The sequence below is a fragment of the Rhamphochromis sp. 'chilingali' genome (assembly GCF_963969265.1).
Source record: "Rhamphochromis sp. 'chilingali' genome assembly, chromosome: 7".
NCBI classification, from domain to species: domain Eukaryota; kingdom Metazoa; phylum Chordata; class Actinopteri; order Cichliformes; family Cichlidae; genus Rhamphochromis; species Rhamphochromis sp. 'chilingali'.
The window spans coordinates 28,204,881-28,232,478 of record NC_137934.1 but is presented as its reverse complement, the minus strand read 5'-3'; the positions used below and the strand labels follow the sequence as shown (position 1 = coordinate 28,232,478).

Sequence of the window (27,598 nt, the reverse complement as noted above, 5' to 3'; positions counted from 1 at the left end):
CCCTGTATGCTGTCTCATCTCCATCAGAAATGCAGCCAATGATGGTGGTGTCGTCTGCAAATTTGATGATGGTGTTGGAGCTGTGTGTTGGTGTACAGTCGTGGGTGAACAGGGTGTAAGCAGGGGGCTAAGCACGCATCCCTGGGAGGCATCTGTGCTGAGTGTGAGTGTGGATTAGGTGATGCTGCTGATCCGAACCACCTGAGGTCTGTCTGTCAGGAAGTCCAGGATCCAGCTGCACAGGGAGGAGCTGATGTTCAGGTCACGGAGTTTCATGATGAGTCTGGATGGTATGATGGTGTTGAAGGCAGAGCTATAGTCTATGAACAGCATCCGCACATATGTGTTTTTCTGGTCCAAATGCGAGAGGGCAGTGTGGAATGCAATTGCGTTGTCTGTAGATCTGTTTGGCCTGTAGGCAAACGGAGGGGGTCGAGTGAAGCAGGGAGTAAAGGTGTGATGTGAGCTTTAACTATGCGCTCAAAACACTCACACAATGGATGTGAGTGCTACTGGGTGATAGTTATTTAGGCAGCTCACATTAGTTTTTCTTGGGACAGGGATGCTGGTGGCCCTCTTAAAACATTTTGGGACAACAGACTGGAGCAGGGAAAAGTAAATGTGTGTCTGAACTGGTAAATATGACTTGGTGGAAAAATTAAATTGGGGGCTTTATTAAAGTAGAAGACAACAATAAATGTATCAGTTGTTTTACCATTTACCATGACTTATGACTTACCAAAAGGCACTAAACCAACATAATAATGAATATTACTGGTGTAAGATTCTTATTTTATCATATGTTATCCTATCCCTATAATCGAACTGTGTGAATCATTATACTACTGTAAGCCACACCCTACTCCATATTATAGAGAGTATAATTAGTATGTAGTTTTAATTTGCATTATACCTCTGGATTAAGAAATTGTGAAAATCATTAGATTTATTAGATATGTCTATATTATCCTATACTGTTGATTTACTGTGAATGATTTACACTGTTTCATTGCATGTCATACTGCTGAGTTAAGAAGAGAATATTGTGTGCAGAAGACCTTGTTTTCTGATAGTGGAGGAGACAGACCACATTCCACAGAAGTTCTACCCCCACCTTTCTCTATGTCAGAAAGACAGGGAGCCAAGGTCATAATACAGGCTCACTGAGAGTTAGAGGGTATGTAAGTTTAGGCTTTTTGAGACTAGGTGGGGGTCAACAGAGGCTATAAAAGCTTTGGGTAACGCTCCACCATTTTGAGATTTGCTGTGCCCCTCTGCATGCATGTCTCCCCATCCGGATGGTTTGTGCTCATGTTGAATTGTATGGAATAAAACATTGTTGATTGAACATTTATACACCGAGTATTGTCCTTCCTTCAGCCCAAAGAATAAAAGAATTGGGAGGATTTAACACTGGATATCAGAAAAATTATTTTTAAGATGTCTTAACTAATGCTTTAAATATGATATGTAATGACATCATGACAAACATTTTTCATCTGCAGTGACCGACAGCACCAGCACTTTCCCAGCTTACGGATGTGCATCTACAAACCTGTGTGCAGCTGCCTCAAGCTTGAAATCTCTACCTTTCATGAAGAGCATTAGTACGATAACAACAGGACCAACCTGTAATTCACCCTCGACCACTCCAGCACCAACCACAACCACCGCTGCTCCAACCACAACTACAGTGGCAACAACCACAACAACAACAGCTGCTCCAACCACAACAACAGTTGCTCCAACCACAACAACTGCTGCTCCAACCACAACAACTGCTGCTCCAACCACTACAACTGCAGCTCCAATAACAACCACAGCTGCCCCAACCACAACCACAGCTGCTCCAACCACTACAACTGCTGCTCCAATAACAACAACTGCTGCTCCAACCACAACCACAGCTGCTCCAACCACTACAACTGCTCCTCCAACAACAACAACTGCCGCTCCAACCACAACAACTGCCGCTCCGACCACAACAACTGCCGCTCCAACCACAACAACAGTTGCTCCAACACCTACAACTGCCGCTCCAACCACAACAACTGCCGCTCCAACAACAACAACAGCTGCTCCGACCACAACAACTGCCGCTCCAACCACAACAACAGTTGCTCCAACCACTACAACTGCTGCTCCGACCACAACAACTGCCGCTCCAACCACAACAACAGTTGCTCCAACCACTACAACTGCAGCTCCGACCACAACAACAGCTGCTCCAACCACAACAACCGCGGCACCAACCACAACAACTGCCGCTCCAACAACAACAACTGCCACTGCAACCACAACCACAGCTGCTCCAACCACAACAACCACAGCTGTTCCCACAACAACCACAGCTTCTCCAACAACAACCACAGCTGCTCCAACCACAACAACCACAGCTGCTGCTCCAACCACAACAACAGCTGCTCCAACCACAACAACAGCTGCTCAAACCACAACAACTGCAGCACAAACCACAACAACTGCCGCTCCAACCACAACAACAGTTGATTCAACCACTATAACTGCGGCACCAACCACAACAACTGCGGCACCAACCACAACAACTGCCGCTCCAACAACAACAACAGCTGCTCCAACCACAACAACAGCCGCTCCAACCACAACAACTGCCGCTCCAACCACAACAACTGCAGCTCCAACCATAACAACTGCCGCTCCAACCACAACAACAGCCGCTCCAACCACAACAACTGCTTCTCCAACCACAACAACTGCCGCTCCAACCACAACAACTGCCGCTCCAACAACAACCACAGCCGCTCCAACCACAACTGCTGCTCCAACAACAACCACAGCTGCCCCAACAACAACAATTGCTGCTCCAACCACAACAACAGTTGCTCCAACCACAACAACAGCCGCTCCAACCACAACAACTGCTTCTCCAACAACAACAACAGCCGCTCCAACCACAACAACTGCTGCTCCAACCACAACAACAGCCGCTCCAACCACAACAACTGCCGCTCCAACCACAACAACTGCTGCTCCAACAACAACAACAACAGCCGCTCCAACCACAACAACAGTTGCTCCAACCACAACAACAGCCGCTCCAACCACAACAACTGCTGCTCCAACCACAACAACAGCCGCTCCAACCACAACAACTGCCGCTCCAACCATAACAACTGCCGCTCCAACCATAACAACTGCCGCTCCAACCACAACAACAGCCGCTCCAACCACAACAACTGCTTCTCCAACCACAACAACTGCCGCTCCAACCACAACAACTGCCGCTCCAACAACAACCACAGCCGCTCCAACCACAACTGCTGCTCCAACAACAACAACAGCTGCTGCAACCACTACAACTGCTGCTCCAACCACAACCACAGCTGCCCCAACAACAACAATTGCTGCTCCAACCACAACAACAGTTGCTCCAACCACAACAACTGCTTCTCCAACAACAACAACAGCCGCTCCAACCACAACAACTGCTGCTCCAACCACAACAACAGCCGCTCCAACCACAACAACAGCCGCTCCAACCACAACAACAGCCGCTCCAACCACAACAACTGCTTCTCCAACCACAACAACTGCCGCTCCAACCACAACAACTGCCGCTCCAAGAACAACCACAGCCGCTCCAACCACAACTGCTGCTCCAACAACAACAACAGCTGCTGCAACCACTACAACTGCTGCTCCAACCACAACCACAGCTGCCCCAACAACAACAATTGCTGCTCCAACCACAACAACAGTTGCTCCAACCACAACAACAGCCGCTCCAACCACAACAACTGCTTCTCCAACAACAACAACAGCCGCTCCAACCACAACAACTGCCGCTCCAACAACAACAACTGCCGCTCCAACCACAACAACAGCCGCTCCAACCACAACAGCTGCCGCTCCAACCACAACAACAGCCGCTCCAACCACAACAACTGCTTCTCCAACCACAACAGCTGCCGCTCCAACCACAACAACAGCCGCTCCAACCACAACAACAGCTGCTCCAACCACAACAACTGTCGCTCCAACCACAACAACAGCCGCTCCAACCACTACAACTGCAGCTCCAAGAACAACCACAGCCGCTCCAACCACAACTGCTGCTCCAACAACAACAACAGCTGCTGCAACCACTACAACTGCTGCTCCAACCACAACCACAGCTGCCCCAACAACAACAATTGCTGCTCCAACCACAACAACAGTTGCTCCAACCACAACAACAGCCGCTCCAACCACAACAACTGCTTCTCCAACAACAACAACAGCCGCTCCAACCACAACAACTGCCGCTCCAACAACAACAACTGCCGCTCCAACCACAACAACAGCCGCTCCAACCACAACAGCTGCCGCTCCAACCACAACAACAGCCGCTCCAACCACAACAACAGCTGCTCCAACCACAACAACTGTCGCTCCAACCACAACTGCTGCTCCAACAACAACAACAACAGCTGCTGCAACCACTACAACTGCTGCTCCAACCACAACCACAGCTGCCCCAACAACAACAATTGCTGCTCCAACCACAACAACAGTTGCTCCAACCACAACAACAGCCGCTCCAACCACAACAACTGCTTCTCCAACAACAACAACAGCCGCTCCAACCACAACAACTGCCGCTCCAACAACAACAACTGCCGCTTCAACCACAACAACAGCCGCTCCAACCACAACAGCTGCCGCTCCAACCACAACAACAGCCGCTCCAACCACAACAACAGCTGCTCCAACCACAACAACTGTCGCTCCAACCACAACAACAGCCGCTCCAACCACTACAACTGCAGCTCCAACCACAACAACTGCCGCTCCAACAACAACCACAGCTGCTCCAACCTCAACTGCTGCTCCAACAACAACAACTGCTGCTCCAACCACAACAACAGTTGCTCCAACCACAACAACTGCTGCTCCAACCACAATAACAGTTGCTCCAACCACAACAACTGCTGCTCCAACAACAACAACCGCTGCTCCAACAACAACAACCGCGGCTCCAACCACAACAACTGCGGCACCAACCACAACAACTGCGGCACCAACCACAACAACAGCCGCTCCAACCACAACAACTGCCGCTCCAACCACAACAACAGCTGCTCCAACCACAACAACAGCTGCTCCAATCACAACAACCACAGCTGCTCCAATCACAACAACCACAGCTGCTCCAACAACAACAACTGCAGCTTCAACCACAACAACAGCTGCTCCAACAACAACAACTGCCGCTCCAACCACAACAACAGCCGCTCCAACCACAACAACAGCCGCTCCAACCACAACAACTGCTTCTCCAACCACAACAACTGCTGCTCCAACCACAACCACAGCTGCCCCAACAACAACAATTGCTGCTCCAACCACAACAACAGTTGCTCCAACCACAACAACAGCCGCTCCAACCACAACAACTGCTTCTCCAACAACAACAACAGCCGCTCCAACCACAACAACTGCTTCTCCAACAACAACAACAGCCGCTCCAACCACAACAACTGCCGCTCCAACCACAACAACTGCTGCTCCAACCACAACAACTGCAGCTCCAACCACAACAACCACAGCTGCTCCAACCACAACAACAGCTGCTCCAACCACAACAACCACAGCTGCTCCAACCACAACAACCACAGCTGCTCCCACAACAACCACAGCTGCTCCAACCACAACAACCACAGCTGCTCCAACCACAACAACAGCTGCTCCAACCACTACAACTGCAGCTGCTGCTCCAACCACAACAACAGCTGCTCCAACCACAACAACCACAGCTGCTCCAACCACAACAACCACAGCTGCTCCAACCACAACAACCACAGCTGCTCCAACCACAACAACCACAGCTGCTCCCACAACAACCACAGCTGCTCCAACCACAACCACAGCTGCTCCAACCACAACCACAGCTGCTCCAACCACAACAACAGCTGCTCCAACAACAACAACTGTCGCTCCAACCACAACAACTGCCGCTCCAACCACTACAACTGCAGCTGCTGCTCCAACCACAACAACAGCTGCTCCAACCACAACAACACCTGCTCCAACCACAACCACAGCCGCTCCAACCACAACAACTGCCGCTCCAACCACAACAACTGCCGCTCCAACCACAACAACAGCTGCTCCAACCACAACAACACCTGCTCCAACCACAACCACAGCCGCTCCAACCACAACAACTGCCGCTCCAACCACAACAACTGCCGCTCCAACCACAACAACAGCTGCTCCAACCACAACAACTGCAGCACCAACCACAACAACTGCCACTCCAACCACAACAACCACAGCTGCTCCAACCACAACAACCACAGCTGCTCCAACCACAACAACCACAGCTGCTCCAACCACAACAACAGCTGCTCCAACCACAACAACAGCTGCTCCAACCACAACAACCACAGCTGCTGCTCCAACCACAACAACAGCTGCTCCAACCACAACAACCACAGCTGCTCCAACCACAACAACCACAGCTGCTCCCACAACAACCACAGCTGCTCCAACCACAACAACAGCTGCTCCAACCACAACAACTGCGGCACAAACCACAACAACTGCCGCTCCAACAACAACAACTGTCGCTCCAACCACAACAACTGCCGCTCCAACCACTACAACTGCAGCTGCTGCTCCAACCACAACAACAGCTGCTCCAACCACAACAACTGCCGCTCCAACCACAACAACTGCCGCTCCAACCACAACAACCACAGCTGCTCCAACAACAACCACAGCTGCTCCAACAACAACCACAGCTGCTCCAACAACAACCACAGCTGCTCCAACCACAACAACTGCTGCTCCAACCACAACAACAGCTGCTCCAACCACAACAGCTTCTCCAACAACAAAAACACCTGCTCCAACCACAACAACAGCTGCTCCAACCACAACAACAGCTGCTCCAACTACAACAACAGCTGCTCCAACAACAACAACTGCTGCTCCAAGCACAACAACAGCCGTTCCAACCACTACAACTGCTGCTCCAATAACAACCACAGCTGCTCCAACCACAACAACTGCTGCTGCAACCACAACAACAGCTGCTCCAACCACAACAACTGCGACTCCAACAACAACAGCCGCTCCAACCACAACAACAGCTGCTCCAACCACAACACCAGCCGCTCCATCCACAACAACTGCTGCTCCAACAACAACAACAGCTGCTGCAACCACTACAACTGCGGAAACAACAACAGCAACAGCCGCTCCAACCACAACAACAGCCGCTCCAACCACAACAACAGCTGCTCCAACCACAAAAACTCCGGCACCAACCACAACAACTGCCGCTCCAACAACAACCACAGCCGCTCAAACCACAACAACTTCCGCTCAAACCACAGCAACAGCCGCTCCAACCACAACAATTGCGGAAAAAACAACAACTACAGCTGCTACAACAACAACAACTGCTGCTCCAACCACAACCACAGCCGCTCCAACCACAACAACAGCTGTTCCAACCACTACAACTGCCGCTCCAACCACAACAACTGCCGCTCCAACCACAACAACTGCAGCAACAACCACAACAACTGCTGCTCCAACCACAATAACAGTTGCTCCAACCACTACAACTGCTGCTCCAACAACAACAGCAGCTGCTCCAACCACAACAACAGCTGCTCCAATAACAACCACAGCTGCTCCAACCACAACAACTGCTGCTGCAACCACAACAACAGCTGCTCCAACCACAACAACTGCGGCTCCAACAACAACAGCCGCTCCAACCACAACAACAGCTGCTCCAACCACAACACCAGCCGCTCCATCCACAACAACAGCTGCTCCAACCACAACAACAGCTGCTCCAACCACAACACCAGCCGCTGCAACCACATCAGCAGCTGTTCTAACAACTACAACGGCTGCTCCAACCACTACAACTGCTGCTCCAACAACCACAGCCTCTCCAACCACTACAACTGTTGCTCCAACCACAACAGCAGCTGCTCCAACCACAACAAACGCTGCTACAACCACAACAACTGCGGCACCAAGCACAACAACAGCGGCTCCAACCACAACAACAGTTGCTCCAACCACAACAATTGCGGCACCAACCACAACAACAGCTGCTCCAACCAAAACAACTGCGTCTCCAACCACAACCACAGCTGCTACAACCACAACAACTGCTGCTCCAACAACAACAACAGCTGCTTCAACCACAACAACAGCTGCTTCAACCACAACAACAGCTGCGCCAACCACAACAACTGCTGCTCCAATCAAAACAACAGCTGCTCCAACCACAACAACTGCTGCTCCAACAACAACAGCAGCTGCTCCAACCACAACAACAGCTGCTCCAATCACAACAACAGTTGTTCCAACCACAACAACAGCTGCTCCAACCACAACAGCTTCTCCAACAACAACAACACCTGCTCCAACCACAACAACTGCTGCTCCAATCAAAACAACAGCTGCTCCAACCACAACAACTGCTGCTCCAACAACAACAACAACAACAGTTGCTCCAACCACAAAGACTGCTGCTCCAACAACAATAACTGCTGCTCCACCACCACCAACAGCTGCTCCAACCATGACAACAGCTGCAACAACAATCACTAAACTGACTTCAACAGCTATAACATCCACGACGACAACAAGTCACGCATCCTCTGTCAGAATGAATGTAATCCCTCTATTAGTGGCACTCTTTGTCTTTACCATCTATTAAATGGTAAATCATGGATGGAAACCCCATAAAAACACTAAAACTGTGAAAGGATGATGTTTTTGTTTTATCTTACTGTTTACTTCTTCTTTTCCTGTTTAGTTGGGATTTAAGTTTCATTCACTTCAGATGTAAGTAAAAGGTTAAACCTGCTGGGTAAACCTTAGCATGGATAACTATTTAACAAACAATTACCCTTGTGACTTATAAAGTGTAATATCTATTTAATATTTACCCACAAATATATTTATCTATTTATTAAACTCATTATACAAATGTCTTGAAAAAATGTAATAGTGCAATAATAGGAACAGAAATATACATACAGAAATAGACAACCAAACTAGTTACTTGGGATTTTTGTTATATGTGATTCACTGACAGCATTTCTAAAACTAGTCACTGTAATTACACCAAAAAAAGCCAAAGGATTACAACTATGACCATGATAAAGTTTTCAACAGACAGTATGATGGGATTAGTTTTTTTGCTTTGGAAATATCCCATTGATGGCAAGGGGAATAAAGAAAGCTATGGCAGTATATTTGTTTTGTATAATGTTATGATTGTCACGACTGTCACTTATTTTCTTGAATTTTCTCAATCATATTGATGGTAACACATGGCCCCACTTTTAACATTTATAAAATTACAGAATATATTAACCATATGTTATTTAAGATGAGATACTCTGGTTTCCCCTAAATGTAGACTTTTACTCTCTTCACCCTAATAAAACTATTAATGCAACCAATTGTTTTTCTACATGAATTACCGTACCTATAAGATATTTCAAAGTTTCTTTAATGAAGTGATATATTTCACACTATTCAACAATATTTCATTATTAAGAAAGTTAATGTTTTTTTGCTGGCTTTTCTAACTACCAGTACATTTCCCTAATAGATATACATATTTTGATAATTGAAAAGGAAGGGGGATGTGTTGAATTATATATTCTTTTTAAACGAATATAATCTCTGTTTCTAGTTATCAGGTTTCAGTTATGTTGTCCTCGGATCTTTAGTGGTTCTAACAGGCACTAACTATTTGTTTCTTTTTATAAAGTCGAAAGGGCTTGGAGTGGTTGATAAGATTGGAAATAAGCTTCCTAAATGCTTATCGATCACATAGTAGTATATCATGTCACAAGAACCAAAATTAATTGTTGTAATGGAAGTAATAACTAATATGAATTTAGGCAGGTTTGCAACCAAGCAGAAAAGTCTTTCAACATCCCAGATAAATAAATATGAAATCACCACACTTGGAGAATGTTCATTTAGCTTTTTTTACTTCAGAATTTGAATGGCTTCCCCCTTTTTAAAATTAAGTACATAAAACTTTATGTAATGTTACGATATAAATATATATTTTTAATGCTTATTTTCTGATTATATTGCCTTTTGTACTTTGTAATAGAGGCATAAGAAACAACTAGGTCAGAGGGTGACAGGTCGATCTGGCAACAGACTTTAGAAAGGGGAAGTAAAGAAAGGGGAAGTTTAGTGCAGAGCTGCACAGGAAACCAGACACAAGCTGCAGAAAATTCAGACCTGAGCATGTGTGTTCTGTCTCCATTTCCAGAAATGTAAAAAATAAAGATTTTTTTGAGCTTTACCACTCTGAGTTCAGTCTTTCTCTTTCGCCAAAAGAATTCAAAAGAACGTGATTTAATAGTAATCATTTGATAATTTAAACATTATGGAAACCAAAAAGGAGACTCCGCTGGAGAGAGGTCAGCAGCTGATGGATGGATGGCTTTGACAAAGAAAAGGTCATTAGCAATAGGCCACAAAGGAGGTGGAACTCTTCTGAATCTGGAGAAGGAAAATTCAGTGATGCAAGCTCTGACAAAGTGTCTGGTGACTTAGGGGCAGACTCCCTAAAACATTCATAGAACATACAATTTAATGTTAGTAGCTCTTGAAAGGTGTGAGGAACCTAAAAACACAGAAAAAAAAAATACAAAATACAATCCTGTCTTTGTGTTTGAAAGGCAAGCACAATCATAGCCCCTCTCATTTGCTGTCATGTTATTAACTGTTATTTTTAACTGCAATTTTTGTTTTATGTTATTTTAAACCAGTAGTTTTGTAAATGAATCACATTTTTTAAATAAAGCTTATCATGGTGAAGGGGTTTGTGTGTCCCAGGGATCACAGGGGCTATGTTGGCAGGGGGCTTTTGCCCCCTTGGTAGGGTCTCCCATGGCAAATTGGCCCTGGGTAAGGGACCAGACAAAGAGCGATTCAGAAAACCCCTATGAGAAGACCATTGAGGGGACCGTTCACCCAATGGCATGTCCAGCGTGCTGGCCTGGGGGGTGCACAGGCCACCCCCCCCAACCAGACTGGCCACCCCAGGTGCCACCCCGAAGCTAAAACAATAAAATTCAATTAAATATCAAATGTACGATTACGTTTTCGTAGTGAAGCTCAGATATCCGAGTGTAAGTGAATGCAGCATCGGCAAAGGAAGGAGAAAGACGGCACCACAGAAAGCTATTTTCCAGCGAAAGAATATGGAGAATAAATGTCCTGGTAAGTAATATTAAGTTTGTTGAGTTTAGTAAACTTCGGTGAAATTAGAATACCAAGGAAAAAATAACACTTAAAGAATTATTGCAACCGCCGAATATTTCAGTAGGCTACTGGGGGGAGCTAGCATAAGAGTTATTAGTTATAAGATATAATCCAAGTCGTAACATTGACTGGTGTCAAGCCAGCCTCCAATTCGAGACTTGCAGTCAAGCCAGCCTCCAGTTTGTTTTACGTTCCCTGTGTATTCAAAGTATTACGGGAATGGTAATGGAAACCGGATTTCAAAATAAAAGCCAACTTCGAGTGAATTAACAGATATGTTAAGAACATAATAACATATAATTTAGGCTTTTTTTTTTTTACAAACTCTAATGTTAGATCTATATGACACAGCCTTGTACCCTAATTGTGCCCTGTCACTATCAAGGCCATCTTATTTTGGATTTCAAAGTAAAAGCCCTGTGAATCTTCATTTTTGAACTACTCTTTCAATGACTTAATAATGCTCTTAAAAGCAAAAGTCGTATTTCCAAATACTATTTGAACTTTATATCAACACTTTCCAACCACAGTCTTTTTACAGTGATACCATATCAATATCAAGTCAGTCTGATTTTGCCTTTCATAGTAATGGCCCTTTGAAATTGTCCATAATTGACTTAATCTTCTAACGATTCAAAATGCTCTAAAATGAAAAATTCTTGTTTCCACAGGGTAATTCCACCTTAGATCAACAGTATACAGCCCCACAGTGATACCATATCAATGTCAAGTCATTCTGATTTTGCCTTCCAAAGTAAAAGCCTTTTCAAATTGAGCATATACGGCCTACTTTTTTGACGATTTCAAAATGTTCTTAAACAGAATTTTGCTGTTTCCACAGGATAATTTCACTTTAGTTCAACAGTATACAACCTCACGATGTTACCATATCAATATCAAGTCATTCTGATTTTGCTTTCAAAAATAAAAGCATTTTCAAACTGCCCATATCTGACTTGATCCTGGAACAATTTCAAAATGCTCTAAAATGGAAAATTCCTGTTTCCACAGGGTAATTCCACCTTAGATCAACAGTATACAGCCCCACAGTGATACCATATTAATATCAAGTCATTCTGATTTTGCCTTCCAAAGTAAAAGCCTTTTCAAATTGTCCACAATTGACCTAACTTTCAGTGATTTCAAAATGCTCTAAAATGGAAATTTCGTGTTTCCACAGGATAATTCTACTCCAGATCAACAGTATACAACCTCACGATGTTACCATATCAATTTCAAGTAATTCTGATTATGCCTTCCAAAATAATGGCCTGTTGAAAATGCCCATAATTTACCTAACTTTCAGTGATTTCAGAATGCTCTAAAAAGGAAGATTTCAGTTTCCACAGGGTAATTCCACTTTAGATCAACAGTATACAACCTCACGATGTTACCATGTCAATTTCAAGTCAGTCTGATTTTGCTTTTCAAAATAAAAGCTTTTTCAATTTGCCCATATATCACTTACTCTTGGAGCGAATTCAAAATGCTCTAAGATGGAAAATTGCTGTTTCCACAGCATAATTCCACTTTAGATCAATAGTATCCAACCCCACAGTGATACCATATCAATATCAAATCAGTCTGATGTTGCCTTCCAAAATAAAATACTTTTCAAATTGCCGATATACGACCTACTCTTTTAAAGAATTCAGAACGCTCTAAAAATGAAACTTGCTCTTTCCACAGGATGAATCCATGTTAGATCAAAAGTGTACATCCACACCATGGTACTACTTCAATTTCAAGTCATTCTGATTTTGCCTTCCAAAATAATGGCCTGTTGAAAATGCCAATAACTTACCTAACTTTCAGTGATTTCGGAATGCTCTAAAAAGGAAATTTTCTGTTTCCACAGAATAATTTCACTTTAAATCAACAGTATACAACCCCACAGAGATACGATGTTAAGATCAAGTCACTCTGATTTTGCCTTCCAAAATAAAAGTATTTTCAAATTGCCCGTAGACGACCTACTCGTTTAACGATTTCAAAATGCTCTTAAATTGAAAGATGCTGTTTCCACAGGATAATTCCACTTTAGATCAACAGTATCCAACCCGACAGTAAAACCATGTAAATTTCATGTTGGTCTGATTTCGCCTTTCAAATTAATGGCCCGTCGAATTTGTCCATATGTGATATACTCTTTCAATTATTTCAGAATGTTTTAAAAATGAAAATTGCTGTTTCAACACATATTGGGTTTTCATTTTGAAAAGCAAAATCAGACTCAATTGATTATGACAGAATTGAATCATAAAGATGATGTAAAAGGAAGCTGAAATTGCCACTAGGTTGTAATTGATAGTACGTTTATATTTTAAGTCTGTGGAAAGATGTCATGGTTGGTTTGCAAGCTGTTTTGTAATTTCTTTATTTAGAATGACATCCTGTGGAAAGAGCAAGTTTCATTTTTAGAGCGTTCTGAATTCTTTAAAAGAGTAGGTCGTATATCGGCAATTTGAAAAGTCTTTTATTTTGGAAGGCAACATCAGACTGATTTGATATTGATATGGTATCACTGTGGGGTTGGATACTATTGATCTAAAGTGGAATTATGCTGTGGAAACAGCAATTTTCCATCTTAGAGCATTTTGAATTCGCTCCAAGAGTAAGTGATATATGGGCAAATTGAAAAAGCTTTTATTTTGAAAAGCAAAATCAGACTGACTTGAAATTGACATGGTAACATCGTGAGGTTGTATACTGTTGATCTAAAGTGGAATTACCCTGTGGAAACTGAAATCTTCCTTTTTAGAGCATTCTGAAATCACTGAAAGTTAGGTCAATTATGGGCATTTTCAACAGGCCATTATTTTGGAAGGCATAATCAGAATTACTTGAAATTGATATGGTAACATCGTGAGGTTGTATACTGTTGACCTAAAGTGAAATTATCCTGTGGAAACAGCAATTTTCACTTTTAGAGCATTTTGAAATCTTTAAAAGAGTAGGTCGTATCTTGGCAATTTGAAAAGTCTTTTATTTTGGAAGGCATAATCAGAATGACTTGATATTAATATGGTATCACTGTGGGGCTGTATACTGTTGATCTGGAGTGGAATTATCCTGTGGAAACAGGAAATTTCCATTTTAGAGCATTTTGAAATCACTGAAAGTTAGGTCAATTATGGACAATTTAAAAAGTCTTTTATTTTGGAAGGCATAATCAGAATGACTTGATATTGATATGGTATCACTGTGGGGCTGTATACTGTTGATCTAAGGTGGAATTACCCTGTGGAAACAGGAATTTTCCATTTTAGAGCATTTTGAAATTGTTCCAGGATCAAGTCAGATATGGGCATTTTGAAAATGCTTTTATTTTTGAAAGCAAAATCAGAATGACTTGATATTGATGTGGTAACATCGTGAGGTTGTATACTGTTGACCTAAAGTGAAATTATCCTGTGGAAACAGCAATTTTCACTTTTAGAGCATTTTGAAATCTTTAAAAGAGTAGGTCGTATCTTGGCAATTTGAAAAGTCTTTTATTTTGGAAGGCATAATCAGAATGACTTGATATTGATATGGTAACATCGTGAGGTTGTATACTGTTGACCTAAAGTGAAATTATCCTGTGGAAACAGCAAAATTCTGTTTAAGAACATTTTGAAATCGTCAAAAAAGTAGGCCGTATATGCTCAATTTGAAAGGGCATTTATTTTGGAAGGCATAATCAGAATGACTTGATATTGATATGGTATCACTGTGGGGCTGTATACTGTTGATCTGGAGTGGAATTACCCTGTGGAAACAGGAAATTTCCATTTTAGAGCATTTTGAAATCACTGAAAGTTAGGTCAATTGTGGACAATTTAAAAAGGCTTTTATTTTGGAAGGCATAATCAGAATGACTTGATATTGATATGGTATCACTGTGGGGCTGTATACTGTTGATCTAAGGTGGAATTACCCTGTGGAAACAGGAATTTTCCTTTTTAGAGCATTTTGAAATCACTGAAAGTTAGGTCAATTATGGACAATTTGAAAAGGCTTTTATTTTGGAAGGCATAATCAGAATGACTTGATATTGATATGGTATCACTGTGGGGCTGTATACTGTTGACCTAAAGTGGAATTACCCTGTGGAAACAGGAATGTGCCATTTTAGAGCATTTTGAAATTGTTCCAGGAGCAACTCAGATATGGGCAGTTTGAAAATGCTTTTATTTTTTAAAGCAATATCAGAATGTTTTGATATTGATATGGTAACATCGTGAGGTTGTATACTGTTGATCTGGAGTGGAATTACCCTGTGGAAACAGGAAATTTCCATTTTAAAACATTTTGAAATCACTGAAAGTTAGGTCAATTATGGACAATTTAAAAAGGCGTTTATTTTGGAAGGCATAATCAGAATGACTTGATATTGATATGGTATCACTGTGGGGCTGTATACTGTTGATCTAAGGTGGAATTACCCTGTGGAAACAAGAATTTTTCATTTTAGAGCATTTTGAATCGTTAGAAGATTAAGTCAATTATGGACAATTTCAAAGGGCCATTACTATGAAAGGCAAAATCAGACTGACTTGATATTGATATGGTATCACTGTAAAAAGACTGTGGTTGGAAAGTGTTGATATAAAGTTCAAATAGTATTTGGAAATACGACTTTTGCTTTTAAGAGCATTATTAAGTCATTGAAAGAGTAGTTCAAAAATGAAGATTCACAGGGCTTTTACTTTGAAATCCAAAATAAGCTGGCCTTGATAGTGACAGGGCACAATTAGGGTACAAGGCTGTGTCATATAGATCTAACATTAGAGTTTGTAAAAAAAAAAGCCTAAATTATATGTTATTATGTTCTTAACATATCTGTTAATTCACTCGAAGTTGGCTTTTATTTTGAAATCCGGTTTCCACATCCATTCCCGTAATACTTTGAATACACAGGGAACGTAAAACAAACTGGAGGCTGGCTTGACTGCAAGTCTCGAATTGGAGGCTGGCTTGACACAAGTTAACATTGCTGTGTGGAGCTGCAGATTTGGTTGCAGGTTAATACTGGCAGTGTCGCCATGCCAGCTGACTGCATTTCATCATCAGCCAGTGTTGTTCTTTATACATCAATATTACCAAAGTTTGTGCCATGTTCAATGTAGGGATGTGCAGTTCTGGTCCTCCTGGTTTCAGATGTTTCCATACTTCAACACAGCTGATTTAAAGAATCATTTACAGACTTGTGCACAACTAGGTGTTTGGGGATTATTTGGTGACAGGTGACAGATCAGTGGAGGCACGGGGTCTGTTGGCACAAATTGACCTCACATTTATTGGCAATTTATCCACATTTAGAAAAATTCTAGGGGAAATTAAGTTGCTTTCTGATGTACTTCAGTCTCCATCTCTTGATCTAGCAAAGGCTGTAGACCTAATTCATGCACTTCAAGACACCTTGGACCAATATAGAAGTGAATCCTGTTTTGATGAGCTGTGGCAAGACGCAATGGATATTGCAGAACAGTGTACTGTTGCCTCTGAGACAGTTAAGAGAAGGATGCAGAGAGAGAGCCTCAGGCTAAAGGGTTATTTTGTAGATTCTCCAATCGGGCAACACAGGTGTAAGGAGGATGACAAGGACAAGTTTAAGAGGGAAGTATTTTACCCCATTCTTAACCATGTACATGCAGAGATGGAGAAGCGCTTCAACAAGACCAATTGTGATATTATGCGGGGTATACAGGCACTAAACCCCAAGAGTAAGAGCTTTTTGTCAGAGGAAATAGTTGTAAGCTTGGCTGGTCTGTATGACTGTGATATTGAAGACCTCAAACATGAGCTGTATCAAGCTAGAAAGGTTGTTCAAAGGAGAGCAGGGTGTGGGAATGAACTCTCCAGTATTTTGGGGTTTACTACCTTCCTAGAGCCTTACAAAGAGGTGTTTCATCAGCTTTTTCATTTATGTCGAATAGCTTTAGCTTTACCTGTCAGCAGTGCTACTTGTGAACGTAGCTTTTCAGTGCTAAAGCTTAGAAAAAATCATCTACGAACAACTATGACTGATGAGAGGCTTAGCAATATTGGAGTTTTGAGTATTGAGAGGAAAAGGGCAAGATCATTAAGCCTGGATGACTTTGTAACACGTTTTGCCACCCGTCACCGTAACAGGCGGATCTACCTATTCTAAGTCATTGATAATATTTAATGAAGCATAGAGTAGGTACTTGAGTAAATGTTCTCTTTCAAAACATAAATATTTTGCAACTACAAGTGCTGCTGTTCACAAATGTTTTTGTACTTCTTGTCTTCTTAACATGTAACAGAGTCTTATTAAAAGTTCAGTATATTTTAATAAGTTTAAATAAGTTTTGCATTGCATTGGCTAATTTGCCAATTGTATGTTAAAAATGTTTGTAGTTTAATGTTCAAAAATGTTTTAGCCCAAAACATATGTGCACTATATGTCAGTAAAAATACTTGTCCTTGAATGCTGAATAAACTGACAAAGCACTGATTGTATCTCTTGTACTTTATCAACACAGTATCTAAACACTTTTCACTGTAGTGGTGAAAATCTCATTCTAATAAAAGTTAAAAGCGCATCCAGTTATTAGGTTTATAGGATTATTGAATTATGGTTAACGGTTGGTAGAATTTTTGTTTAACATTATCTGCCAATTACATCTGCCACCCTTCTCCAAATCTGTGCCCCTACCTGGCCACCCCAAAAAAGATTTTCTAGACACGCCACTGCGTTCACCCTACCCAGGATATGGTTTCAACACTACTTCTTAGCCAACAGGCTGTTAAAATTCAATATTAAATTTTAACAGCGTTCGACTGCCATGATAAAACAAAATCCATAAATCCATAAATAACAAAGTCAAATAATGCCATATTTTATACAACAATCAATAAACCAATAACCAAACAAATCATAACATATTATAGTCATCTTATAATGAATTCCATTCAAAATACTATTATACAAAAACATTCTCATGGGTCCCATCAAAGCTAATAAACATTATCCAAAATTAATCAATTAACACATTTAATCACAGGTGTTGCGCAACAAGTTCAATAATCTAAAGGGAGTTCAACTCAATTCAAAAGTCTCATAGGCCGTTTTGGCATTTAATCAGAAAAGTAACAAAAAACATCCAAAACGGACAAAACTACAAAAATAAAATCACTCGCTCAACTCTTGATACGTTAATTCAACATTCGGCCATAGTGAAATAAACAAAAACAACAATATTCAATAAATCAAACCAGTAATTGCACTTACTGTCACTAGCCTAGCATTAGCTTACCGGCGTTTTAGAATGCGCGACCGCGGCTCCGTATTTTCATTAATTGTGACAAAACAAAACAAACAAATAACTCACCGTTGAGTCGATTGAGAGAGGGTGTAAAGGTGAATGAATCGGCCGGGTTATTGCACGCTGTCAACTGGTATGTAGTCTGTAATTTGTCAATATCTGACAAGAACGCCAACCAGGGCTGTATCCCAATTCAGGGTCTGCAGCCTTAAAGTACGCAGCCTTAACGGTCCACCAGGGCCGCATACGCAAAGACCGCTAAGGCCGGAAGTGCGAGGCTTGTGAAATGGGACGGTCTAGCCTCCGTCTGCCCAGGTTGCCTAGCAACCATGACACTAACAGCTGGAAACGTTTCATACAGCTTTGTTTGACAGAAATGAAGGAAAAATCATGATTATTGGGCTTCACTTCTGTACTGAACAGTCATTTAAGATTAGCTAGTAAATAACAATTAGCTAATGTTGTTCATGAGACTAAAGTCATCTCCCTTTGGTAATGTACATATAATATGGCCAATATTAAAGTTATAATTTCAATCATTATTACAACAGTGAATGAACTCTGTTTCAAATACTGAGCTTCAGTAAAGATTCAAGCTGCATTTATTTATATTATTTATATTTCCTGTCACCTTAAATCTTCACTCAAAGACAGGTTCCTGTCTTGTGGGGTCAGATGGTACCATGGTTACACTCCCCCCCCCCCCCCCCCCCCCCCCCCCCCCCCCCCAAAGACAGGTTTCTGTCTTGTGGGGTCAGATGGTACCATGGTTACACTCCCCCCCCTCAATCCCATGGACGTCCTTGTACATGGACTAGGCTGGCAGTGAATGACTGGTTGGCTGAGGTGTGAAGGCATCGTATCCTCTTCTTCATCGTCTTGAAGAGCGAAGGAGAAGACAGAACTTAACTCATGCAGAAAGGTCTGAACGCTCTTTAACAGAGGCTTACCAGGCTTGATGTACTGCAGCCGATCAGGAGGATTCCTGGTGCAGGTTGAGTGCCTTAAGGGCGGTTCTGCCTCAGGACTCAGAGGCTCTGATTCAGTAGGTGAGTGTTGTGACAAGTTATTACTGGATGGTTCTGGAATAACTGGATCAGAAGATAGACTTTCTTCATCATGAGAGGTTTCTGCAAGCTCAACTGGCTCAAAGCCAGCTTCCAAGGTTTCGTTATCAATAACTTGTTCCTCTTCAACAGGTACAGGTATAGGTTCCTCTGTGTTCGCTTCCTCTGTAGCCAATACTACAGGGTCATCTGGCTGGTCGATAACTTGAACAGATTGCGGAGTATTGGGTAAGTCAATGGTTGTTGTGAATGTGACAGGTTCAGCAAAGAAAGGAACGGGTAGGTATGAGATGAGTTCCCCTTTGTCATTGTCATCATCATCAGCAGCAGCAGCATGTACAGGAGACACAGGTAACACAGGCATTTTCCCCTTTTGCTTAGTAAGCATTTCATTTTCAGAAGGTGGTAAATACCCACAGGGCAGTAGGAGGTCTCGATGTAAAGTCCTCAGGGGCTTGTCTTGGCCTTCGGGTCGAACTGTATACACAGGAAGATTGCCGGCTTTCTTCACTACAATGTACACAGATGACTCCCATTTATCTGCAAGCTTGTGTTTGCCTCTTACCCGCACGTTCCTCACAAGAACTCTGTCTCCAACATTCAGCTGTGATGCAGTGATATTCTTATCAAATCTGTTTTTGTTACGTTTCATCACTTTTTCTGAGTTTTCAATGGCCAGCTTGTAACTTTCTTCCAGGTGGGACTTTAGTTTTTCCACATATTGTGTGTGGGATGTTGATCCTTCTTTGGCAAGGGGTAGTCCAAAGGCTAAGTCCACCGGTAAGCGAGGTTGGCGACCAAACATGAGCTCATATGGTGAGAAACCTGTAACATAATTTCTTGTGCAATTGTATGCATGCACCAGGGGCTTTACAAAATCTTTCTAATGACATTTCTGTTGAGCTGTCAGTGTTCTTAGCATATCCAGTAATGTTTGGTTAAACCGTTCAACAGGATTGCTTCTTGGATGGTATGGAGTGGTTCTTATTTTGTGGATCCCAGCCATTTCACAAAGCTCTCGGATGATTCTGGATTCAAAGTCAGGGCCTTGGTCACTGTGCAACCGTTCTGGGATACCATAATGAACAACAAATTTCCATTGCTGCCAAAAGGGCTTGTGGGGACCAAAAGCACAGGACAAATTCAAATCAAGGGCAACCATTTCAACTGTCTTCTTGATACTGGCTCTCAGGTTACTACCATTCCTTATGCCTTCTATAATACTTATCTTTCAGACCACCCAATGAAACCACTAAATGATCTGTTGGAAGTAGAAGGAGCAAATGGACAAGCCGTACCTTACCTGGGATACATTGAGATTAACATGACGTTCCCAGCTGATTTTCTTGGTTCATCCATTGATGTAGATACACTTGTCCTTGTCGTGCCTGATGTCCAGCAATCATACCCAATGATACTTGTTGGCACCAACACTCTTGATGTTGCTTACAGCAAACACTGTGATACCCACCCTGAGCAGTCATTCCTGCCAACTGGTTCCGGTTACATTGCAGTTTATAAAATTCTCCGCCATGTCCAGAATTTAAATGACCAGTATGCTCCTGTAATCTTAAAGTCAGACCAACCACATACCATTACTCCCGGCCAAACCACTGTCCTTGAGGGATGCCTTATCACAAGGCTATTCCAAGGTGAGATAGCAGTTATTCTGGAACACCCCACCTCCAGTTCTCTGCCTGGTGGACTCATGGTAAAAACCTGCCTTGTGGACTTACCTCAACGTTGGCCATGTTTTCTGACTGTTGTAGTGAGTAATGAGTCTGACCATGAAATCCACATTCCAGCTCGAGCTATCTTTGCAGAAATCAGTGCCTTCCAGGAAGTCACATCCATTATTCAGACCAGTCTACAGAGTCGTTACCTCCATCTCAACCACAATACAACTTTGGAGATTCCCCTTTAACTTCAGACTGGAGAAAACACATTGTTTAAAAGCTCAACAGTATTCCTGAAGTATTTGCCAAACACAATCTGGATTTTGGCAGGACCGACAAAGTTAAACACCAAATCAAATTGTCTGATCCAACCACTTTCAAGCAAAGACCACGACCAATTCATCCTCAAGATCTTGATGCTGTAAGGAAACACCTGCAAGAACTTCTTGACTCCGGAGTTATCAGAGAATCCGACTCACCATTTGCCTCTCCAATTGTGGTTGCGCACAAAAAGAACCGCAGTGTACGTCTTTGTATTGACTACCGCAAACTCAATCTGCAAACAATCAAAGATGCTTATGCTCTGCCTAAACTGGAAGACACCTTCTCCGCACTTGCAGGATCAAAGTGGTTCTCAGTGCTAGACCTCAAGTCAGGATACTACCAAATTGAAATGGAGGAGAAGGATAAAGCGAAGACTGCCTTTGTCTGCCCATTAGCATTCTGGGAGTTTAATTGGATGCCACAGAGGATTACCAATGCACCAAGCACATTCCAATGGCTGATGTAAATCATGGTTACACTTAGGTATGCATAAAAACCTTTCATTTAATTACAAAGCCCGGTCTTCAGTTAATTCAATACAAAATATTACATAGAGTACACTATACAGGTTATCGGATGTTCAAAATGGTCTTTTTGTCCTCCAACAACTGCTCACACTGTCAAGCCAATACACCGGACAATTACATCCACACTCTTTGATTCTGTCCACCAGCTCAGAATTGTTGGAGTGAGATATGTGAAGACTTATCAAAGTGTCTGAAATGTAACATTCCAACTTCCCCTTTAGTGTGTTTGTTGGGCAACTTAGATTAGAAAAGAATATAGCCCACATGGTTTTCACTGCACTATGCATTGCCAAAAAAAAAAAAGTCCTCATTAATTGGAAAAATAAAAATAATCTTAATTCTAAGCAATATAGAAATCAAGCCAACTCGGGGGCTCTTCAACTTAGGTCAGTGGCGAGAGGACACATCCCTGTGGTGCTCCTGTGTTGATGGTGATGCTGTTAGACGCATCCAGTTTGTCTTCCTCACAGCTGACGGTATGGAGGTACATAAATACCCACCGCTAGTATGTACGGAAGACTAGGTTGAGTTAGTTAGGTTTAATAGGCAGATAGAGGGGATATTGCTCCTGTTAATTGTGTGTGTCCAAGGTTTATTGAAGGGAATGTCATCAAGTTGATGTGTTGGAATGAGGCTGCGTGGCATAGGTGCAGTTCAGCGTTTGGATTTTGTAATGTTTTGAAAAAAATGGAGACACACCAATTAATACAATGTGGTGATGTGGATGGAAAGAAAAGACAGCCAAAACCAACTGCTAATGCTTTGGAGAATCAGATTGAAAGGCTTCAAACAGAACATCACACTAAGATTAATAAAATTAAAAAGGTCATAAAGGTTATTAAAGAGTTAAAGCAATCTGAAGATAATGTTTCCACTGTTCAGGCTCAGTTAGAGAATTTGTCTGTGTTGCTTAATGAGGCAACTCATCTGCATGAAACCTTGCTTCCTTTGCTTCCTCAAGAAGAGCAAGAAAAAGTAAATTGCTTGGTTCATAAGTGTGCAAGCACATAATACCGAGTTTATGGAAGAGATAAAGAAATGGCTTCAAGATGCAAAGGGAAACCCTCAGAGCAAAAACCAGGTGTCTGAGCTTGATTTGCCACAGTTAAATCCACCTGGTGTTGATTCCTCTGATGTATTACCTGCTGGAAATGGTTCTGGTGCTTCTAGGCACGCAGGGAATGTTGGTAAAGGTACTGCGATAGATGATGTTAATCCAAGTGATAGCATCTCTAATGTTGCAAACAAAAGTTGTAGGAAAAGCAAATCATCACTCAGTGGCTCAATGGTTTCATCTGCCTTGTCAGCACGCATAATGGCAGAAGCTGACATGGCTGCCCTTCTTGTTCGACAGAGGTTGTTGAAAGAAAAGCATGCTTTGGAAGAACAAGAAATACAGCTTAAGAAAAGAAAAGAGCTGCTTGACTTAGAAACTGAAATAGCAGCCTCAGCAGCAAAGGTGAATGTTTTAAAAGCTTCTGAAATGTCCCGAGTCTCAAGTGCTGTTAATGGTGAATCTGATGGAATGAATTCGTATTTAGAACGAGAGCAGGGGCGTTTAGGTGTCTTAAATCCTAATGCTCCGACGTTCAAACCTGTGTTGCCAGAGCGACCATATCAGGGTGTTGATGCAAGTGATCATCAAGCGCATGTATTGGATGTAAGGCCCAAGGTTAAAAATATTTCTCAGCCTAAGGTCGTTTCATTGGAACAGTCAGAGACGAAGCCACAAGTATTTCCAGGTGCAGTTTCAACTACTCAGATGATGTCGCAGTCTCACGCACAATCAAAACCTCTTACACATACAGTGCAAGGTGGTGAGGGTCATGATCATCTAGTCACAGTTTTGAAGAAACAGAATGAAATTACAACTTTATTGGCTGAGCAGCAGTCTCTGCTTTTGTTACCAAGGCGTGACATTCAGTTCTTTGATGGTGATCCTTTACAATATCAAACATTTATGAGAGCTTTTGAGCACATGGTGGAGAGTCAAGCTCACAGTGCTAAGGATTGTTTATATTTTCTCGAGCAATACACTAGAGGCCATCCAAGAGAAATGGTCAGAAGCTGTCAGTATATGCCTGCTGAGTATGGATATGCTAAAGCTAAATCTTTGCTCCAGGAGAACTTTGGCAATTCGCTGAAAATTGCTGCTGCCTACATTGAAAGGGTCAGTAAATGGCCACCTATAAAATCTGATGATGTGAAGGCTTTGCAGGAATATGGGTTTTTATTAAGGCAATGTTGTAATGCAATGGGAGACGTTGAGTCCTTGCATGAGTTGGATGTCTCTGCTAATATGCAAGCAGTTATAAAAAAGTTGCCTTATAAGCTCAGGGATAAGTGGAGGAATGTTGTCTGCGATCTGCAGGAGAGGTTTCAACGTAAAGTGGTTTTTTGCGATGTTGTTGAGTTTGTCGAAAGGCAAGTTAAGATCGCAAGTGACCCATTGTTTGGAGATATACAGGATCCTCCGACAGCCATCAGAAAGGAGGCTAGGAATGGTAAGTCTCAGTTTTACCCTAAGGCTAAGCAGAGTAGTTTTGCTGCAGTGGCCAAGGTGGAAGGGAAGATTGGGCCAGTGTTGAGGCAAGAGAGTGGTTCAGTTGTGACCAAGGTTTTCTTGTTTTGTGGAGCAGGGCATATGTTGGATTTGTGTCCTTTGTTTGAAAGAAAGTTGCACTGTGAAAGATTATCTTTTTTGAAAGAGAATAAGATAAGATAACCTTTATTAGTCCCACACGTGGGAAATTTGTTTTGTCACAGCAGGAGTGGACAGTGCAAAAGTTATGAGGCAAAAATTAGAATACAATAAGAATAAATACAGTACACAACTGTACAGAATAGAATAAAATAAAATACTATATACAGTAGAATAAAATAAAATAAATATACAATAAGATAAAAATAGAATACAAATACAAATACTATATACAACTGAGTAAAAATACAACGATGACAGAAAGGATTATTGCACTTAGTATTATTGCATATGTATGGATGTGTGTGCTTGATCAGTTAAAGTCTTTATTATGGAGTCTGACAGCAGTGGGGAGGAAAGACCTGCGAAATCTCTCCGTCCCACACCGTGGGTGCCGCAGTCTCCCACTGAAGGAGCTGCTCAGTGCTGTCACAGTCTGCTGCATGGGGTGGGAGATGTTGTCCATCAGGGATGACAGCTTAGCCGCCGTTCTCCTGTCACTCACCACCTCCACTGGGTCCAGAGGGCATCCTAGAACAGAGCTGGCCCTTCGGATCACCCTGTTCAGTCTCTTCCTGTCCCCAGCAGAGATGCTGCCGCCCCAGCAGACCACGCCATAAAAGATAGCAGAAGCCACAACAGAGTCATAGAAGGTCTTCAGGAGTGGGCCCTCCACTCCAAACGACCTGAGTCTCCGCAGCAGGTACAGCCTGCTCTGCCCTTTCCTGTAGAGGGCGTCTGAGTTATGAGTCCAGTCCAGTCTATTGTTCAGATGAACACCAAGGTACCTGTAGCTGTCCACAGCCTCAATGTCCATACCTTGGATGTTCAGTGGTTGCAGTGGAGAATGCTTGTGCCTGCGGAAGTCTACCACCAGTTCCTTGGTTTTACTGGCGTTGATCTGGAGGTAGTTCAGCTGGCACCAGTCCACAAAGTCTTGGGTCAGACCTCTGTACTCCTTGTCGTCCCCATCAGTGATGAGGCCGACTATTGCAGAGTCATCAGAGAACTTCTGCAGGAAGCACTGGGTGGAATTGTGGGAGAAGTCTGCAGTGTAGATGGTGAAGAGGAACGGAGCCAGAACCGTTCCCTGTGGGGCCCCCGTACTGCAGACGACCCTGTCCGACACACAGCCCTGAGTCCTCACATACTGTGGTCGGTCGGTGAGGTAGTCCAGGATCCAGGTAGTGAGGTGATGGTCCACTCCAGAGTTCACCAGCTTGTCCTTTAGAACCGAGGGAAGAATAGTGTTGAAGGCACTGGAGAAATCAAAGAACATGATTCTCACAGTGCTTCCAGCGGTCTCCAGGTGAGCGAGGGAACGATGTAGGAGGTGAATGACGGCATCATCCGCTCCAATGCCAGGCTGGTAGGCAAACTGAAGTGGGTCCAGTGATGAGCTTATTAGGCGCCGAAGCTGAGCCAGGACCAACCGCTCCAGGGTCTTCATCAGGTGGGATGTCAGAGCCACCGGCCTGTAGCTGTTGAGGTCCTTGGGGCGTGAAGTCTTTGGCACTGGTACAACACAGGAGGTTTTCCAGAGCTGTGGGACTCTTCCCAACCTCAGGCTCAGGTTGAAGAGGTGCTCCATCACCCCACACAGTTGGTCCGCGCAGGACCTGACGACCCTCGAGCTGATGCCATCTGGACCCGCTGCCTTCTTGCCATTAATCCTCCTCAGTTCCCTCCTAACCTGGGTGGTTGAGAGAGACAGGCTGGAGCCTTGTGTTGAGTGTGTATTGGATGCTGCAGTTGGGGGTGGGGGGGAGTGAGCAGGGTGAATAGAGGAGGTGTGAAGTGTCTGAGGTGGAACAGCAGCAGTGGGGGTGGGTGAGTCTGCAGCCGATGTTGCAGACTGCCTCATGGCTGAATCAAATCTGTTGAAGAAATGATTCAGTTCATTTGCCCATCTCACATCCCTCCCAGGCAGAGAGTTCTGCTGTTTGTGGCCCGAGATGGTTCTGAGGCCTCTCCAGACTTCACCAACGTTGTTTTGTTGAAGCTGGTTCTCCATCTAATGCCTGTAGCTCTCCTTCCCATTCCTTATCAGTCCCCTCAGCTCTCTCTGCACCCTTTTCAACTCCTCTTTGTCTCTGGATTTGAAGGCCCTCCTCTTCTGCTTGAGGACGGTTTTAATTTCTGGGGTAATCCAAGGTTTGTTGTTGGAGAAACACCGTACAGTCCTGGTAGGTACAGTGTTATCCACACAGAAGTTTATATAGTCAGTAATGCATGTAGTAAGGCTGTCGATGTCCTCTCCGTGGTCATCACAAATCACCTCCCACACAGTCGACTCAAAACAATCCTTAAGAGCCTCCTCGCTCTCCTCTGACCATCTCTGTACTGTGCGGGTGGCTGGTGGCTCCCTGCGCACTAAGGGCTCATACACAGGGACAAGGTGCACCAGGTTGTGATCAGATCTGCCCAGGGGAGGGAGAGGTGATGAACTGTATGCCTCTTCTGCATTGGCATACAGTAAGTCCAGTGTTTTATTGACTCTGGTTGGGCAGGTCACATACTGGGTGAAGGTGGGCAGTGTGGAGTCCAGTGAGGCATGATTGAAGTCCCCTGATATTATGAGAAGGGCTCTCGGTGATTGTGTTTGCAGTCTGCTGACCACAGAGTGGAGAGAGTCACAGGCTGCATCCGCGTTGGCCGAGGGGGGGACATACGCTGTTATCGCGATAACATGCGAGAACTCCCGGGGCAGGTAGTACGGACGCATGCTAACGGCTAA

General features: G+C 43.3%; 1 protein-coding gene across 1 annotated transcript; it reads left to right on the top strand.

Annotated features, from left to right (window-relative positions):
- Positions 1–1,282: 1,282 nt before the first annotated feature.
- On the top strand, positions 1,283–27,598 carry LOC308400344 (uncharacterized protein; the record flags this gene model as incomplete). Its single annotated transcript, XM_080887989.1, has 3 exons — positions 1,283–1,301; positions 3,114–3,760; positions 27,470–27,598. 3 exons carry the CDS (start codon positions 1,283–1,285, stop codon positions 27,596–27,598), a joined length of 795 nt encoding a protein of 264 aa, XP_080744115.1.